The following is a 17,884-nucleotide window of genomic DNA, read 5'->3' on the forward strand; positions in this document are numbered from 1 at the left end:
GTCCACGGGCTTTTGACAGTTTGGTTATAATGTATCTTCAATGTGGGTCTTTTTGAATATGTTCCGCCTACAGTTCATTGACATTTTTGGATTTGTAGATTTGTGCTCTTCAAATATTTTCTTCTCCTTACTTTTTTCCCTTTGAGGACATCTACAATACATACATTGGTCACTTTGATGGTGCCCCACAGGTCCCTTAGGCTCTATGTACTTTTATTCTTTTTCTTTTTGTTTCTCAGACTGAATATGTTGTCAGTTGACATGTTTTCACTCATCCCTTCATCTTATTCGAATCTGTTGGTGACCCCTGTGGTTTTTTTGGTACAAAAACTACAATTAACTATTCAACTTTGCAGAATCTCTGTTTCATTCCACTTATGTATCTGTCTTCCCAGAGGTATGTCAGCTAGGGTCTATTTGGCTGAGTTTGAGCAATTTCATTTCCTTTAAAATACCCATCACTATTTGGTGAGGCATGGTTCTCATTTTGCTTTAGTTCTTTAAACATGGTTATTTTAGTTCTTTGAACATATGTAAAATAGCTTGTTTAAAGATTTGAGTCTAATGTCTTTTTTTTTCTCAAGGGCAATTTCTATTGATTGCTTTTTTCCCTTGGGTATCAGCCATAGTTTTTTTCTATGTATTATATTATTGTTACAAATCAGACACTTTGAATAATATAATGTGCCAGATCTGGGTATCAGATTCTCCTTCATCCTCATGGTTTATTGTCACTAATTGTTGTTGTTTAGTGACTTTTCTGAACTACTTTTGTAAAGCCCATATTCTTTATAGCGTGTAGCCACTGAAGTCTCTACTCAGTCACCCAGTGGTCAGCTGATGATTGGACAGAGTCCCTTGAATCAAATCTCTAGTTCTTGCTGAAGAGTCCTGAGTGCATGTTGCGACAGGCAGTTTATAACTGTCTTAGCCTTCACTTCCTGCTTGTGGAGTGAGAGGTGAAAGCTATGGCCCTCTCAGGTCTTTCCTGAGCACACACACATTCCTATAAATTTGCATGGCCTTCTAGATTTAAACTTTCTACTGATCATGTCCTTATTATTAGGACTTTTTTGTGTCCTGTCCAATACAGTCAGTCTACCTCAAGGATGCAAAAATATTCTCCTGTTTTCTAGTGGTTTCATGTGTTCTTAGTTTTATGTTCTGTTCTGTGATCATTTTTAATTATTGTATATTTTTTGAGCTAAGGGTTGAGGCTTATTTTTTTCATATGATTATTTTATTATTCCAGCACTATTTATTAGATTTCCCCATTGAAATGACCCTGATGGCCTCAGTCAAAAATTAATGGACTCTACGTGTGTAGGTCTGTTTCCAGGCTCTATTTTGTTCCAAAGATTTGTCTAGTCTTATGCCAAAACAATAGTCTTGATTACTATAGCTTGAGAGTAAGCCAGCTTTTCAAGATTGTTTTGGTTAGGGGTGCCTGGGTGGCGCAGTCGGTTAAGCGCCCGACTTCAGCCAGGTCACGATCTCGCGGTCCGTGAGTTCGAGCCCCGCGTCGGGCTCTGGGCTGATGGCTCAGAGCCTGGAGCCTGTTTCCGGTTCTGTGTCTCCCTCTCTCTCTGCCCCTCCCCTGTTCATGCTCTGTCTCTCTCTGTCCCCAAAATAAATAAACGTTGAAAAAAAAAAATTAAAAAAAAAAAAAAAGATTGTTTTGGTTACTTTAAATCCTATTCATTTTCATATAAATTTTCAAGTGGCTTATCAATTTTACTGAAAAAACTAATTGAAAAGTTGATAGATTATGTTGAATTTACAGGTCAATTTGGTAGGAATATTTCATAGACTATGTATTCCACAAATAGTGTACTTTATTTAAAAATAACTTTGTCCTCTAAAAGGTATTTTTCTTTTATTGTGAATAGAACATGAAGAAAAGTACATAAAATATATAAGACATGTCCACATGGCCCAATTCCAGACACAGAATCCTGCCAGAAGTCCAGAAGTTCCCTATCTTGATCCCATCCTTGATCATGGTTCTGTTCTTTCCCAACCAGATGCAACTGGTTGAGCTTTATAATAATCATGACCTTTATAATCATAATTTTCTTGCTTTCTTTGTAGACTTGACTATTTTTAAAATTTTACATGAATGAAAATCATATATGTGCATATGATTTCAGTATATATGTTTCTTTTACCTTCATTCCTCAAAGAACATTTTCTGTATGCAGAATTCTATAATGGCAGTTACGTAATTCCAGCACATTAAATGTATCATTCCCATAGCTTCTGACTCTAACAAGAAGTTAGCTATTGACTTAATGTCTCTGTCTTCAATTACTTGTAAGATATTATCTTTCTATTGGTGTTCTGCAGTTTCAGTATGATGTAGATTTCTTTATCCTGCTTTGAAAAAAAATTTTAGTATTTTTTTCCAACATTTTAATTTGTGTTCAGTAGGAGTGTTTGTCCTGCCATTGTTGGAAATGGTAATTAACTTCAATGTTTAAAATAAAATCAGAATCTTAAACTTCTCTATAATTTCCTGTTTTTTCTCTATAACATCCTTTTAAAAATTAATTTATTATGACATTTTTTCATGTAATTTTATATTCTGTTTTTGTGAGTGCATATACCACCACTGTAGGAAAATACCAATTTACTGAATCTCCTACTGTGTATTCAAGTTGTTTCTGATTTTTACTCTAACAAATGCCACACAAAATGCTTTAAACTTAAAAATTTCTTCACATGGAATAACTAATATTAAGACTCATGAGATCAATGTTACAAATTAGGTATGTCGCAACTTAGTTACAAACAAGAAAAAACTGGTGATTTTTGCTCTACGGGACCTTAGACTGTAAGTGTCTACAAAATTTCCTTGAAAACAGAGGGGTGACTGATGTTGCACCAATACCAATTACTCACCAACCTTCCAGTATTCTCTCAACATGTCTACAGAGATCACTAGCGATTTAAGAAATAAGAGAACACAAAAATAATATGATGGAGGCCCAATTTCAGCCCACAGTTAGCTCCCCTACACAGAGAGCGGACCTTTCATTAATCATACTGTAATTACCGTGAGAAGCAAATAAGGAATCTGACACAAGAGATTTGTGTATCTTTGGAGGATTCTGATAGTAAAAGTATAAATTCAGAAGTATTATGTCTGTTCTTCAGATAATTATAAGGAGTGGTAAGGGAGTTCTTCCTGGTAGCCAGGGTTACTCTAAGAATCTTTCTGTGAAAGAAAAGTTAGTACAGTAATTATTGCTTCTGTTTTCAAATTCTGTAGCATAGGGCATATATAATAATACTGTACTTCTCATAAGAAAAGGGCATACTGTAACTTGCTACCTTAAATAAAGCTGATGCCCAATCTAGCCATTTTGGAGTAGAATGGGAAAGATAGGAACCCTGCCACTTTTTAAAAAAGCAGTAACAAAAAAAAAACAAATCACTGCTTCTTCTCCTAAAACAAACAAAACAAAACCAAAAAACACCAAAAGCAAAAATTTGAGGTTGCAACATGAGGAAAGTGCTAAATATATACAAATGATGAATGGCTTATCATATTTAAAAATTTTAATTAGCTAGTGTATCATCCTGCCTCTGTTTTTACTGTTAATCTTTCATTTCAAGAAGCATCCTATTAGGTAAAGCAATTTCCCAGGGACGCACTTTGCTAATATAAATTGTTGTCACACTTCTTATATAATCTGCCTACTAACTCAAACCAACACTGTCTTTAGCAAGCTAGTTCCCTTCTTTAGCATATCAAAGCAAAAACATTGTTTGTGGTACTTTGGCATGATGCAAATAAATTCTGTACCTTGTTTCCTACCAAAAATAGGCATAGGTAATAGTGCGTTATTTAAAATATAATCCTAAAGAGTCATGGGACAAGGCAGCAAAGGCTTTTCCCACAAAACAACTTTTTGAGTATTTAAAATCTGAGTAAAAAAAGTATCCACGTCATCAATACTTTTCAGAGTATACTTAGGTATTAAAGCCATTTAGATAACTGTAAATGCTGCGTCCAGCTTAAAATATATGGAAGTAAGGTTCCAGGTTAAGAAAACATGGGATAGAACCCCGAAATAATCAAGTAATTCTCTGCTCTATGCCTTCATTTAAAATGTATGAGAAAAAGCATATCTAGTTATAATGACTTTCATAAGTCAATTAGTCATTGTTAATGCACTCTAAAGACAAGTGTGACAGTTTCTCTAATTTGTTTTCCATATTTTTTTAATGTCCTAGACACAAATGACATTTTCAATTCCTTCTACAAGCGTAAGTAATCAAATCAGTTGGTTTCACTTAGACAACAGCTCACACATCCATCCCATTACCACCATCACAGCAATTAAACAGGACTGCTTGGCAGAATGGAGTGGAGTTTAAAACACCAAAACGAGCTGGGGCCCCTGAGTGGCTCAGTCGGTTAGGCGTCTGACGTTGGCTCAGGTCATGACCTTATGGTTTGTGAGTTCGCGCCCCTCATCGGGCTCTGTGCTGACAGCTCAGAGCCTGGAGCCTGCTTCAGATTCTGTGTCTCCCTCTCTCTCTGCCTCTCCCCTGCTCGCATTGTCTCTCTCTCAAAAACAAACATTAAAAATTAAAAAATATAAAACACCACCACCAAAACAAGCAAAAATAAACGCACACTTTCACTCATCTTAGGAGATGAAAAGTTTACTTAGAAATTGCAAACATTTAGCAAAGTTAAGACATAAACACTATTTTTCATATTCTACAGAAATACAATAATTTATAGCTGGCTTGGTACATGATCACATGATAAAAACAATCTAATGAAAAAAAAAACAAAACAAAAAACGATGGTTCATTCTACTTTTCTGCCACTTGTAACAACTTAATAAGTGTACCAGTAAGTACTGGAAGACAGATGCATAGGAAGATTAGAATCCTAGGGCTGTTTGTTAATACACATTATTATAAGAATAATATAAAAACAAAACAAGTACAGATACACAATTAACATGCAATTTAAGCTATTATTTTGAAGAGACAGGACTGAATTTAGTGAACACATTGAAAAATGTGTTAATAATGTGTTGTTATAATGAGCATAGCATGGTATTTTACATGGCATGGAATTTCTTCCTCCTTAGATAATGCTTGGCAAATTGGAACAGATTGAGCTACTTCTACAGCAAATTTAAAATGTAGACAATGTGGATAATTGTATTAGATACTTTTCTAAGTATACTAATTTTTAAAGTACCATAATTTCATGCCTACCTCACCATCTCCCCAATTTAAAATAAAGTCAAATTTTGTACCCTATGAACCTGCACCGTCCGATATAGCAGCCCTTAGCCACACATGGCTATTTGAGCACTTACAAAGTAGCCAGTCAGAACTGACAGGCACTGTGAGTGCAAAATACACAATGAATTTTAGCAACTTACTATGGGGGGGTGGGGGGAAGCAAAATATCTCCATAATTTTGTATACTGATTACATAGTGAAATATTTTTAATATATTGGGTTAATTAAAATAGTTAAGTTAATGTCATGGGTTTCTTTTTTAATGTGCCTGCTAGAAAATTAAAAATTACATATGTGGCTCCCATTTCTTCCTACTGGACGGTGCTCATACAGATCGTCTACAGTCACTTATTAGCCTTAGAACTTAGCATCCTACTTTAAGTAATCTGGAGTACGATCTCCCAGGACACTGTAAGCACACTCTGCACATGCTTTACTACAAAATTAATTTTTATCCCTCTGCAAGATACACATTTTAAGTGTAAAAAGAATTCACAAAATATTTAATCCTTAAGAAATGTCAATTACTGTGTATTGTGAGAGCTAAAGGAACTTCAATGCAGACTGGAACACAGAGGAAAATAGTTAAAAAAAAAAAATAACAGTGCAATCAGAGGGAAACAATTAGTATCTTCAGTAAAATTAAGGTAGCCAAACTTATCTTTAATGCCCAGGATCTGACCTTGCACCACAGATCATATATGTAACTTGTCCACTGAACCACGACCTACAAGAAAATCTTTAAAAATCATTAAACTGCAACTTAAATACTCCATTTTTTGGAAAATCTGCAAGCAATGTAAAATTCACACACATCGTCAATTCTAACAGCAGACAGTATCTGAGAACTATCCCTTAAAGTCCCACAGTGTTAAATAAGGTTAGCAACTGCTTAGTGTCTAAGAGACTTGGACTTAAAAAAAAAAAACTTTCTTAGAGGCTATTAAAAAATATCACTGACCTTTTGTCATTTTCTTCCCCTCCTCTTTTTAAAAAAAATTTCAGTAATAGTGTGTATAAATCCCTGGCATATTGATACCACATCATCTTTTATTGTGTCCATCTCAAATACAAATTAATCTAGCACACATTTCATTATTCTTCCAGGAACACCACCAAAATATAATACTGAGCGGTCACCACAGTCAGAGGCCAGCATCACAGTCATGCATCAAGAACCTCGCCAGGAGGCGATGCCTAATTACACTTGTATTACACACTCTGTTCCTCACAGCTCAGGCTGGAATGTTTGTTTTTCAACCGTTTAAATCTGTTTACACTGAGTAAGCTCTGTCAAAGATGCTCTGAAAGTCACAAATGAGCAGATTCTGAAACTACTGTATCTTTCATAAAAATTTCTCCCTCATATTAAAGATGTTCTGAGAAAACAAGGAGAAGTTATTTAATATAATTCTGTATTTTACCATTACCACTTTGAAGACACTGGAAAGCAACCAAGTTTTAAGAAGAAATAAATAGAACCTAAGCCAGGTAACACCAGGTACACCAACAGAGAAACCGACTGTAGGCGTCTACAGTAATTCTCTCTCTCTCTTGAGTTTGGCAGCCTATTAAGACATTTAATCACATTTATTAATGTGCCTTGCACAAAAAGATGCTGCTTAAACCTTCCCCATCTCCTATCTTCGGACCGTGTTCTACACAAACAGTACGTTTATTGCATGTTACTAACTCCAGCCTAAATAAGCCTAGTAATTGATGCCAAATGATGTAATTTTTTCAGTTTCAAACATATATTGCTTTAAAAATATGCTCCTCCGTGAAAAGATAACAAGTTTCCTCTCCGAAAGCTGTTAATTTGCCATGAGATCAATAACTGACTAAATATTTATTGAGCACCTACTATGGCTGCACTCAGTCTACACTCATTCTTTAACCGCTAAGAAAAAGTACCTGCTTCAAATGCAAGATGACACTGGTGAGGGAAGATAATATTTGAGCACTTCTGACAAAATGCTTTATGAGTCACTATCTGAACGTGTGAAACTGTTCACCCCAGGACATGAAAAAAAATCTGAATATGTATTACTGATCACTTTATAAAGATAAATAAACATTTGAAGTAAGCTGCATAGTACTTTGAGGAAAGTGATGGCCATACATAAAATTAAGGCTGATTCCCTAAAGGTATGAAGAAAAGCCAGAATGTCATGGTGCATAAGCATCCAAAGACAAAAATAAACATTTTACACAAATATCTGGTTAATTCAGGCAAATGGCACTTGTGTTAGGTTTCCAACTTTGCTTGAGGGGGCTGGTTTAATAAAGAAAACTGCTTTTAAATAGGAGCACTTTAAGCAAATATGAAAATAAAAACCCTTTAAATAAAATTCTCTGTAAAATCACTATATAAATTCAAGTTCCAAATCTCGTTTAAACATATATACATACATATATGTGAACACACACATATATATGCCTTAAAAGTATCAAAATTTCACTTACAATGTGATGCAGCTGTGTATCTTGCCTTGCATGGTTTGAAGCTAATTATGTACCTTCCGCACAATACTGGATTTCTCCTGAAGCCACGCATGTGGGCAATGGTGCCGAGACAGAGGGAGGCTAGTTTTTACTTTCTAGCCTTTAACGATTGTGCCCCGTTGGACTCCTACAAGGCGTGAGGCATCATGCAATGTACTGAACACATACGGGGTCTGCACACAGAACACTCTTTCAGGGAAAGTGAGGTTTTAGGAGGCAAAACAGTTGTCAGTTTGAAAACGAACGGTAATCATTTCCTGAACAGGATTTCCAGAAACAAAATGATGTCAACTGAAACACCCCCACCTCTGCCCAACGTGGAAAACAATACATTACAGAAACTGTTTCCACAGAAGACGTTAAGAGAACATTCATAATAGAGCCGTAGGGACTGAAGCAGTGAGGTGAAGAGTGAGGCAGGCACAGAGCGTCTATGAGCTACTGCACTGGTAGGGGTTTATAAAAAATAGTATCTATACTAAAGTTTTAAGAGCTAGTAATATATTTAGCATACTTTTGCCTTTTCTTTTTTGCCACTGAATATAAAATTTTGTCCTAAATTTACTAAATCTTCTACACCCTGAGGAATAACAGATTAATAAAAGAATGCCAGGGTCAGCCTTGTGGACCATATTATTGTCCAAAAAGCACAACCTATAAGAGCTAATATTCTTGGAAGCACAAAGGTTCATCAGCAGACTAAGCTACTCCTCTCTATTTTTTTTTTAGCACAGAGTTTGGTTTTACAGTCTTAACATAACCCAACGAGAATACAGATGTCCAGGTTGAGAGCCAGAGGTGCCTCCTGCAATGCAAGCGCGCGCGCGCGCACACACACACACACACACACACACACACACACACACACCTACAACTGACACAATGGTTTTCTGTCTCCACTATGAACTATGACATATTGCTGCCATTTAGGAATATATTATTCAATAGTCCTCTGAAAAGCACTTTGGAATCTTTAGCTGTATATTTTTATGAAATTACAATTAAAAGTTATCTGCAATCCTGAAATATGGACTCTCTATCCCTCCCCTCTCCTGTAACCAAATACATAAAATGCCATATTTTAAATTTCATCTATTTACTTCTTTTCCTCCAACACAGAATTTGGGAGGGAATTCTTAAAACCCTTAAAGTGAGGCAAAGGATTCATTTACGACAATCATACGGCCTTTCGTTTCAGGCACAGTGCCACTGTTTCCCTTGAACATGGGCTGCACAGGTTTCGGACTAACCTGTAATTATGCACACGCTGTCCTCTAAATACCTCCAATCCCCAAAAAGTTAGTTGTCACAGGGAAAGAACTAATTCTTCTTGGCAGGGCGCTTAAAAATGCTAACTAAGAAATACAAACCAAAGCATCCTACCTGCTCATATCAGTATGTCATGAATGGATAAAAAAACTCCACGGGACCGTGTCTAGCAACTGGAATAAATAAAATGAGTTACAATCAACTGTTTGATAAAAATTCTGTCCTTTGTTTTCTCCCTAAACATTAATCTTGCTCCCTCCAGAAATAAGAAAGGCACTCAAATTAACAAGGTATATATAGCTATTGTTTCAAAGACACTGTGTGACAAGTAGGATTTTCAGGGCTGATTTTCTTTCCCGCTCGCTGCCTGCATGCCAGGGCACGTCTCCACCTTGCTGTGCCTCCAGACTTCTCCAGTACACAGGAGCACAGTAAGAGTGCATCTAGGCATGGGGAGGCAGCAGCATGCAAAGTGCCAGGGGCTGCACCGTTCTCCTGGAGAAGTTCACTCAGAAGTCAAAAGTTTTTAATGGCGCTGTTCGAATTCCGTAGCATATTTTAAATATCTGAAAGGTCTAAAATTTGATTTACTAGTAACAAAATAACTGTAAGCTTCCAAAAGCTTTCTGCAAAGAATATATGTTATTTCCTTTTATAACTAAACCTTTAGTATCTTCTGTAATTAAGAGGGACTAAGATACGGATTAGACTATTGTATAGTAAGTGACAGCTGTACTCCTAAATTAATATTTAGCCCATGTCAAATACTATCTTGTGCTACAGAAAATTACTAATGGTAACTTGTTCTCAACAATATTAAAAGTTCTCTTTATATAACAAGCATAAATTCACATGACGACCTGAATTCATCTAAATCACACAGTCTACCACCATAAATGCTTTCCTACAAACTGCCACGTAAAAGTCAAGGAACTTTTGTTTTCATATCTTGTGTCACATAAGCCCTTATCTGAAGATTTAAATGGCTTTTAGTGACAACATGTATACATTTAATCCTATTAATAATGAAGCCTTTAATCAGAACCGTACCATAGGAATAAGGGATATGACTGAGAGTCTGGGCCCAGAGTTTCCAAAGACGTAACAAAAATGCTAAAACCTGGAAAAGAAAAAGGGGACATTAACAGGTATCTAATCCTTAAACCTAATAAGAGAAAAAGAAAATGACTCACACAGGTTTAAGAAATACCTAAAAGGTCTACAGTTCAAGCTGGGGAGGAGAAAAGGAGAAGCATAAAATGACTATCCTTGCACAAATACAAATCAACAAGTCTTTGAAATCAAAGAATTCCTTCAAATGCCCCAAAGAGTCTCTGGCTCTGTTGCCAAGATCTGTCCTCCAATACCATAAATGAACAGAAAGTGGTGTTCTTAATGCAAACGAGCTTTGTTCTATGAATTTTTAATATATATTAAAGTACAGTTAATTCATAATCATAGAGCTGCATTTCTTGGCTGGGATTTAACAGCTTAAACAAGGTCGTTAAATAAAGAAGAATCATCTAAATTAACTTATTCTATATGTAACAGCTCACCTCTAGTATCATGAGGCTAGAATGTATCATTCATTCACAATCCATTGCTCTAACTTATCAATTTCTCAATCATAACTCATTCTATCCATTACTCATGATCAATCTTTCCCTTTTTCAGTGAATCATTTATTAATTTGATAAACATTTGATAAGTCCTCGCCATGTGCAAGGCACACAGTAGAATCTGGGAACACCAAATTACCAAAACAGGTATACTTAAAAAAAGGTGGGGCTGGGGAGGAAGGTGGTGTGGAGGTATTTACAGATCTTATTGCTTTTGGCTTGTCAGTAGTATTCTTGATCCACAGGACAGTATGATGGCCGACTATTCTCCTAATGAAAGTTTGATGAAATGTGTCAATCAATCTAAACTATCTTTTTCTTTCAACAAGGATATTTATAGAAAAAAAGGTAAAGACTAACAAGTCCCTGAAAAGATACATCCTTTCCACAGCATGAACTTATTCACTCAAAGAGATACTACCATGCTACAGCTAATGAGTTTAGATGTCAACCATTTAGGAAAAAAACACAACCATATGGGGCAATGCTAGGTTTTTCTGTGAATCAGCACTTGAAAAATGCGAACGTTAGAAATAAAGTAGCACACGAAAGTCACAAACGCTAAGTATCCTTCGGATGTTTGTGTTTTTACTGCCTACTCAAAACTTTATTAGGAAGAAGAGACCGAGATATCGTAAAGGACTGCATGGCTTCATAAGAGGGTGTATGAAGGGCCTTAAAACTCAAGAAGGCAGATAACATCAAAGGTGGGCAGGGCACCGTATGGAGGGTAAAAAAGGCGCGGAGCCGCTGGTTCACAGGGGACTGTCGATAATCCTGTCCTGACACTCTCACATCAAAGCAGAAGAAGCCCTATTACTTGGGATACTGAAAATGATGTGTGGAAGGGAATACTGAGTGAGGCCAGGATCTGGCAACATGTATCCAGTGGAATGGGCTGAATCTCTCCTGTCATCTCTGTGTAGTCTCCCCACTATCCCCTGCAGGTAGAGAAAATCATCAACTAATGGTTTTATCCACAGAGGTCTAGGTAGACCTTGAGGTATTTGTAGACAAAGGGCCATGGGATTATGTTCATAATGGCAATTATTTTCTTACCTAAATACTATGAAATTTTGCCCCAAGAGAGAAAAGCAGATTCTGTCTACAAGGGCCAGGCTGGACAGTTTTTCTGGTATTCTCAAGTCTCCCCTGACAGTTTGCTGCTCAACAAAATCATGATGCACAAATAAAGAACTTGCTCTTTTCCTAAGCTTAAGGCAGTGTGCCTCGCTCAAGCCCAAGGCTTCCATAATATATACTAGGAGAAGTCTGCCTTTACATCTGTCCCCTCACCCTAAAGGTGACCTAGCAAGTAAAAAAAAAACAAGCAAAGCACGGCAGTCACTTACTTCTGCAGTGTGGCATCCTACACACACACACACAGAGGACAACAGGTGGTTTCCATCATTAGGGGACCTTTGAAAGGGCAGTTCCTGTAATATTGTGTGTGTCTGTGTGTTTAATGGGGTATGAGATTCGGTGGAAAGAGGACGGAGAATGTCTTCAGAACACATCCTTAAAATTAGACAAGTAAGGAAAAACATACGAAAGTGAAAGTGTCAAAAAATATGGAAGGGACTGGGAAAATGAAGAAAGATAAGTGGAAGGGAAAGAACAAACACAGACCATTTACAAAGGGGGGAAACGTATTCAGAAAGTAAACATTAGCCGGCCCTTTTCCCACAGACCTGAAGAACCCAGCCCTTATTACTGAGAAATAAGATACAGCTGTTCGGTGGCTACTTTGGTACCTCATCCCTGATAAGTTTAGTATCAAAGTCTTTAAGTTGTTTTATTTTTTAAAATAAAGATTGAAGACCTAACCTTCAAAATCTATTCAATCCCCCTGGCTTTTGCCAGCAAATCTGTAATAACCACTTCATAAAAATTGTGTGGTTTAAGTGTGTCCTCAAGAACTTAAATTTTTACAAAGGAAGATTGTTTATGGATACATTTCCATGCATATTTCACTTTTCATGGTGAATTTAAAAGGAAAACAAGTAGTAATAACTGAAAATGGCATTCCAGGTTAAAAAAAAAAAAGGTTTATATAAGGGCTAATGTGAGTGTTTTTGGCCCATACCAAATTTGAGGTAAAAAGAATCTATCAAAACTAGTAATAAAAATAATTCCCAGTACTGCAATTACATAAACTCTTAAAATTAGTTTTTCTTTTAAAATAACCACTTTAAAATGGATTACACATTGGAAGCATGTTTTTTATATAAATTCCAATACTTCTGACTTTGGTTACACTGGTCGATAACTTGAGTCGAGAAAGAGACATGATTTATATTTTTGCAAATCCCATCTATCTGGCCATTTGATCCTCAAAGCAGTAATTAGATGGAGTAATTTTGAGCTTGTACTATTCTAAGGCTGAACTACAACTTAAAATTTTAATTGAAAAAAACTAGCCTATACAGCAAGCAACTGCACTGAGGTGGGTAGATGTGTCTGTGAACCGATTAGGAGAACCAAATGAGAAGAAGCTTCACGTATAGAAATATAAAGGATGAGAAGAAGAAAAAAATTAAGACTCACTGTTTAGCAGGAAGAAACTACACAGTTATTTTATCCCCAAAGGAATGCCAGTTCTTAACAAAATAAATAAAATTAAAGATTTACTATGGACTTTTAACCTAAAGATGAAGAACACATACCAGCAAACAATTCATGCGACTATGTAAGAAAGGAAAGCAATATTGCACTGAAAGGGGGAACCTTGCAGGACTAATCCACCTCTCTCACTGACTCAACGTAACCAGCCACTTCCGGTAGGCACTGGCAAACCTGGCCTGCTCTACGTTCCGGCAGGTGGACAATACTTGATCGATGAACCTATGCTCCATCTCCAGGCCCCGAGAGTCTGGAGCTGGGGTCCGCTTCAGGCGTTTGGTTTCCTGGGAATAGCCTTGCTTGCTAGAGTCATTCAGCCCATCCACCTCCATGGCCTGAGACATGTGGGGGCCTCCTGGGATGAGGTGCAAGTCACTCGAAGTTCCCCCAGGGCTGTCTGCAGGTGACAATGGGGTCACACTGTGAGGAAACCTACCACGTAAGTGATGCTGAAGGTAGAAAATATGCCGCCTGTGAAAGAGGAGGGGGAGAGAATACAGAAAACTCATATCACAAAATCAAGCTTTTTAGGAAAAAAAAGCTGATAATTTTAAAACATACTGTACTCAGTTCACGGCTCCCGTGGTAACCCCGAGTTACCTGGAGGAAGGAGGCGGAGTAGTTACCCTGAAGTCTCTGCATATTTAGACCAGAGTCTTACAAGCCTAGATTACTGGACTGTGAGAAAGAATAATACGACCCCCAAAGGATTTTTAATATCACCGACTGAGATGATGGCAATCACCTGGCATTGTTACTCTTTGTAACTACAATCGGAAATTAGAAAACAGGTCGTAGCCCAATCTCTGCTATAAAAAAAAAGCAACAACAACAAAAAAAAACAGAACCAAAAATTAACTTCACTGATATCCTAAAACAGAAGTGAATTAACAAGGGGATTAAATAGCTCCGCTAGAGGCGTAGTCCATGGCCTCTATCCAGTATTTCCTTTAATAAGAACAGGTCTTATTATCTAAAAACCAACTTTCCCTGAAATCTGTCACTATAACTATAGTCTCATTAAATATCCCTGCAGCAGGGATATCTCATTATTCATATTAGCAACTCTAAGCTCTGAAAAGTTAATTCTGTCCATTTCCCCAGCATATTCTGGAGTAGACAGGGAGCATATAATTTACCCATTTTATAGAGGATAAAACTCAAAGGACAGATAAGGTGCCTAAGGGCAATGGCTCAGTAGTAGAAAACTGGCCTGTATAACATCCAGGCCATCCCACCTGTCTCTTTTCCCCATGCCCCACCCCAAACTTCAAATAATTTTTATACAAAGCTTCTACTCTGTTAATCTAGTTATCTCTTCAACACAAATATAATTTTAAAATTTTCTCAACCTTGCTACTGATGTACCTAAATATAAAATAGCAACAAAAAAATCTGTAACACCCCAATGACACGGAGGTTAGTATCTATCTTGTCTCTAGAAAATGTGGACTAAGAGTGTCTCTTCAGTACGAGAAAAAGAAATTTAGGAAGGTGCCAAAGAGGGTAGACGGTCTCCCATCTTCTAAATGTACTTAGCATGGAGGAGCAGCTGAACGTGTCTCCTCAAAAGGCGGCAAATCTCAACAAGTTTAAGAACATACAAATATGTAAAACACCTATCTCCTGCTTGGCACAGCAAGTCCTTCGTCTACAAATAGAATCCTATAGCCTGAAGCAGAATCCGCATTTATAGAGACAGAGATGCTTCAAAAAAGAACCAATCAGGGGGTTCCCATACCTGGACTTCCTTCCAACATGAAAGTTACTTGGCTGTCAAATGTACTCAGAACTCAGGTTATGAGGTTGCTAATCCTCTTTCACTCCTTCCTAATAATTCTGCCTTGCTCCCAAAGTACACCTTACTTTAAAAAAAAAAAAAAAAAACCAAAAAACAAAAACAAAAAAAACCCAACCAGTGTCAAGAGTTTATTACTTAAGGAACGTTAATTTGCAGACCTTCAATAAGCTTAACTATTCTCAAGGTCCAATCAACAGTCTGATCAATGGTCTACACCCGACTCTGCATCAGAATGTATCTGCTAAGTTTCTTTCCATTGTGTTTTTGAAGACTAGATGGCAGCCTTCCACCCCACACATGCTACAAGTATCAGGATCTCCAAGGAGGGAGTCTAGAAACTTTTGTTTTCAGTTTGGAAGTAACACAGCTGTTGCACAGTCAAGGTTGAATGCCACCATCTAAGCATTAGACAAAGATCTGCATGAGGAACTTCTTATTGAAGATCATGAGGATGTGGTAACGAAAACTCCTCTGAACTCAGGCAAAGCTCCACAATCAGATTACCATATTTACTCCAGAAGGCAGGCCTACGATGTAGGACCTTCTACAGCTCTCAGGAAGACATGTGGTTTCATGCAGAAAGCGGATTTTTCCCTTCTCTTACCTGTGGCACCAAAGGGTTTCATGTCCTGGGTAGGAATCAATAAGATCAGTGCTGAATTCAACTTCTTCTTCGAGAAGATGGGGAAGATTTATCCTTGCTTCCTCTGTTGAAGCTGCTGCTGCTTCATCTTTTGCAAGAACCAGAGCTGGCTCACTTCTCAGAGGGTTTTGCTCCAATACAGAACCATCTATCACAGTTTGGCTAATCAAAGACTTTAACAAAAACTGGCGGTAGTGAAATCCACTGTGGTCTGAAACGTGCATGGATGCCCAGTGTTTAGTAGAAGACAGTTCATCAAGAAGAATCTTGTAGGAAGAAAAAAGGGAAGTGAGAAGTGGAATAGCCAAAGGCTTTTCTTCTCCATTAACGCCTTGGATTTCTTTGATTTGTTCCTTGTTTTTCTGGTAACAATTGTTTCTACCAATACTTTGTATACAATGTCCAACACAGTGCTGTCACTTAGTAGAAGCTCGGTAAAGGCTAGTTTCCCCTTTTCCCTGATAAATAAGAGATTTTTTTTATATACACCACAGAATTTAAAGACTTGTCATTCTTTCCCTGGACCTTGATCAATCACATTCTGATTGGCACACCCACAGAAAAGCCAAATTCTAGAATAATGATGAACATTAGGGTGATTATTTACAAGAATGCTGATGTTGAAGAGAAATTATAAATTCAGAGGTTACTTTGAGATAAACTTTAACATTTAACCAACACTAGAATATTTAACTTATTATTTATTGAACAATCGACTCAAGGTAGTGATTTGTTCTTCACTATGTAAGTGCCATGAGGGCACAGAGCATGTCAGTTTTGTTCACTACCTAATTCTAAGGGCTTAGTGCAAAAAACATGATGCATGAAAAACAGGAATTTCCAAGAGCTCATAATTTTCACTGTTCATGTCAAACTCAATTCATATCAATGATAAATGATTTTGTTAAGTAGATGAAACAAAATTCAGCAGTGAATTGTTAAAGCCTGCGTATTATCAATCCTGCAAACTAAGCAATTTCGAATGGAATGATAAAAAGAAAAGCCAGCAGTTATGAAAAAATAAATTATTTGGCACTGTCTTGTACAAGTAGCAAACGCAAGTGGATTTTGATCAGTGAAAGCCATATTGAGGGCGTGCCACATTCCATCAGAGGATTTTCAGATCAGCTAAAGAAAAAAGACAGACTTTTCAGCAGTGAATGGCAGCTACCGCACAAAGCCAAAGGGCTCCTCCTTCACCTGCTCGTCAAGGGCCCCAGGTAAACTCCTTCTCCTGCACCAAGATCACCTCTCCATTTCTCACATGCCCTTTCTTCCCTAGAAGAAATTTCTCCCTCTTCTGAACCTCCACAGTTTCTGTGTGTTCTCCTATATATATTACAGAACTTACTGTACATCTTTTCATCCTCACTAAACTCTAAAAGTTGTTTGAAATATTTAGTCACTCCTAATTGCTGTTTCCATCATTCTATACCCAGTGGCCTCAGAGTGGACGTCTAAGTATTTTATAAGTAAACAATTTAATGAATTCAGTGACCAGTACAGAGGGGCAAGATTACTCCCAGCTAGGACAGTAGATTTATATCCGTGAAATGTTTTAAACATCTCCTTTAAGTTCTAAAGAGTTTATTTGAAGCCAAATAAGTTTGTTTCCAGAACTGGTAAATCTCTGAGAAATGGAAAACAAGACTGTTCATTTGATTAAAATAGTGCACAAAATAGCACCAGATAAACTTCTACCTTAGAAAAATACATACTAACCTTAAAGTTGTTACATTTTTGAAGAATTAACCTGCAGAACATTTAGGCTACAATACATCAGATTTCTAATTTTGGTAGGGCTTCTTAATATTGATTGAAGAGTACAAAACATGTTTAAAAGGAATTTACATAATGTGAAAAACCTTTAGATTATTTCTTACTGCATATTTCTTTTTTTTTTTTTTTTTTAACGTTTACTTATTTTTGCGACAGAGAGAGACAGAGCATGAATGGGGTTGGGTCAGAGAGAGGGAGACACAGAATCGGAAACAGGCTCCAGGCTCCGAGCCATCAGCCCAGAGCCTGACGCGGGGCTCGAACTCACGGACCGTGAGATCATGACCTGAGCCGAAGTCGGCCGCCTAACCGACTGAGCCACCCAGGCGCCCCTCTTACGGCATATTTCTATATACAAAAATTTTAATTTTT

At 37.2% G+C, this 17,884-nt stretch overlaps 1 protein-coding gene across 3 annotated transcripts in view; it reads right to left on the bottom strand.

The window, feature by feature from the left end:
• Nucleotides 1-4,658: 4,658 nt before the first annotated feature.
• Nucleotides 4,659-17,884, bottom strand: part of PTAR1 (protein prenyltransferase alpha subunit repeat containing 1) — a 51,121-nt gene continuing 37,895 nt past the window's right edge. Inside the window, exons 6-8 of one of the 3 annotated variants that reach the window (XR_002737825.2) lie at nucleotides 15,695-15,999; nucleotides 10,099-13,760; nucleotides 4,659-9,221 (exon numbers count right to left, since the gene is read on the bottom strand). Coding sequence is in view for 2 of the 3 variants with exons in the window: in XM_023243339.2 (XP_023099107.1) it covers nucleotides 13,418-13,760; nucleotides 15,695-15,999 (648 nt within the window). In the remaining variant the exon portion in view is untranslated. Of the gene's footprint in view, nucleotides 13,761-15,694; nucleotides 16,000-17,884 lie in introns of all 3 variants that reach the window. The other 2 variants (XM_023243339.2, XM_045042705.1) reach the window with 2 other exon arrangements.

The sequence above is a fragment of the Felis catus genome, chromosome D4, assembly GCF_018350175.1.
Source record: "Felis catus isolate Fca126 chromosome D4, F.catus_Fca126_mat1.0, whole genome shotgun sequence".
NCBI classification, from domain to species: domain Eukaryota; kingdom Metazoa; phylum Chordata; class Mammalia; order Carnivora; family Felidae; genus Felis; species Felis catus.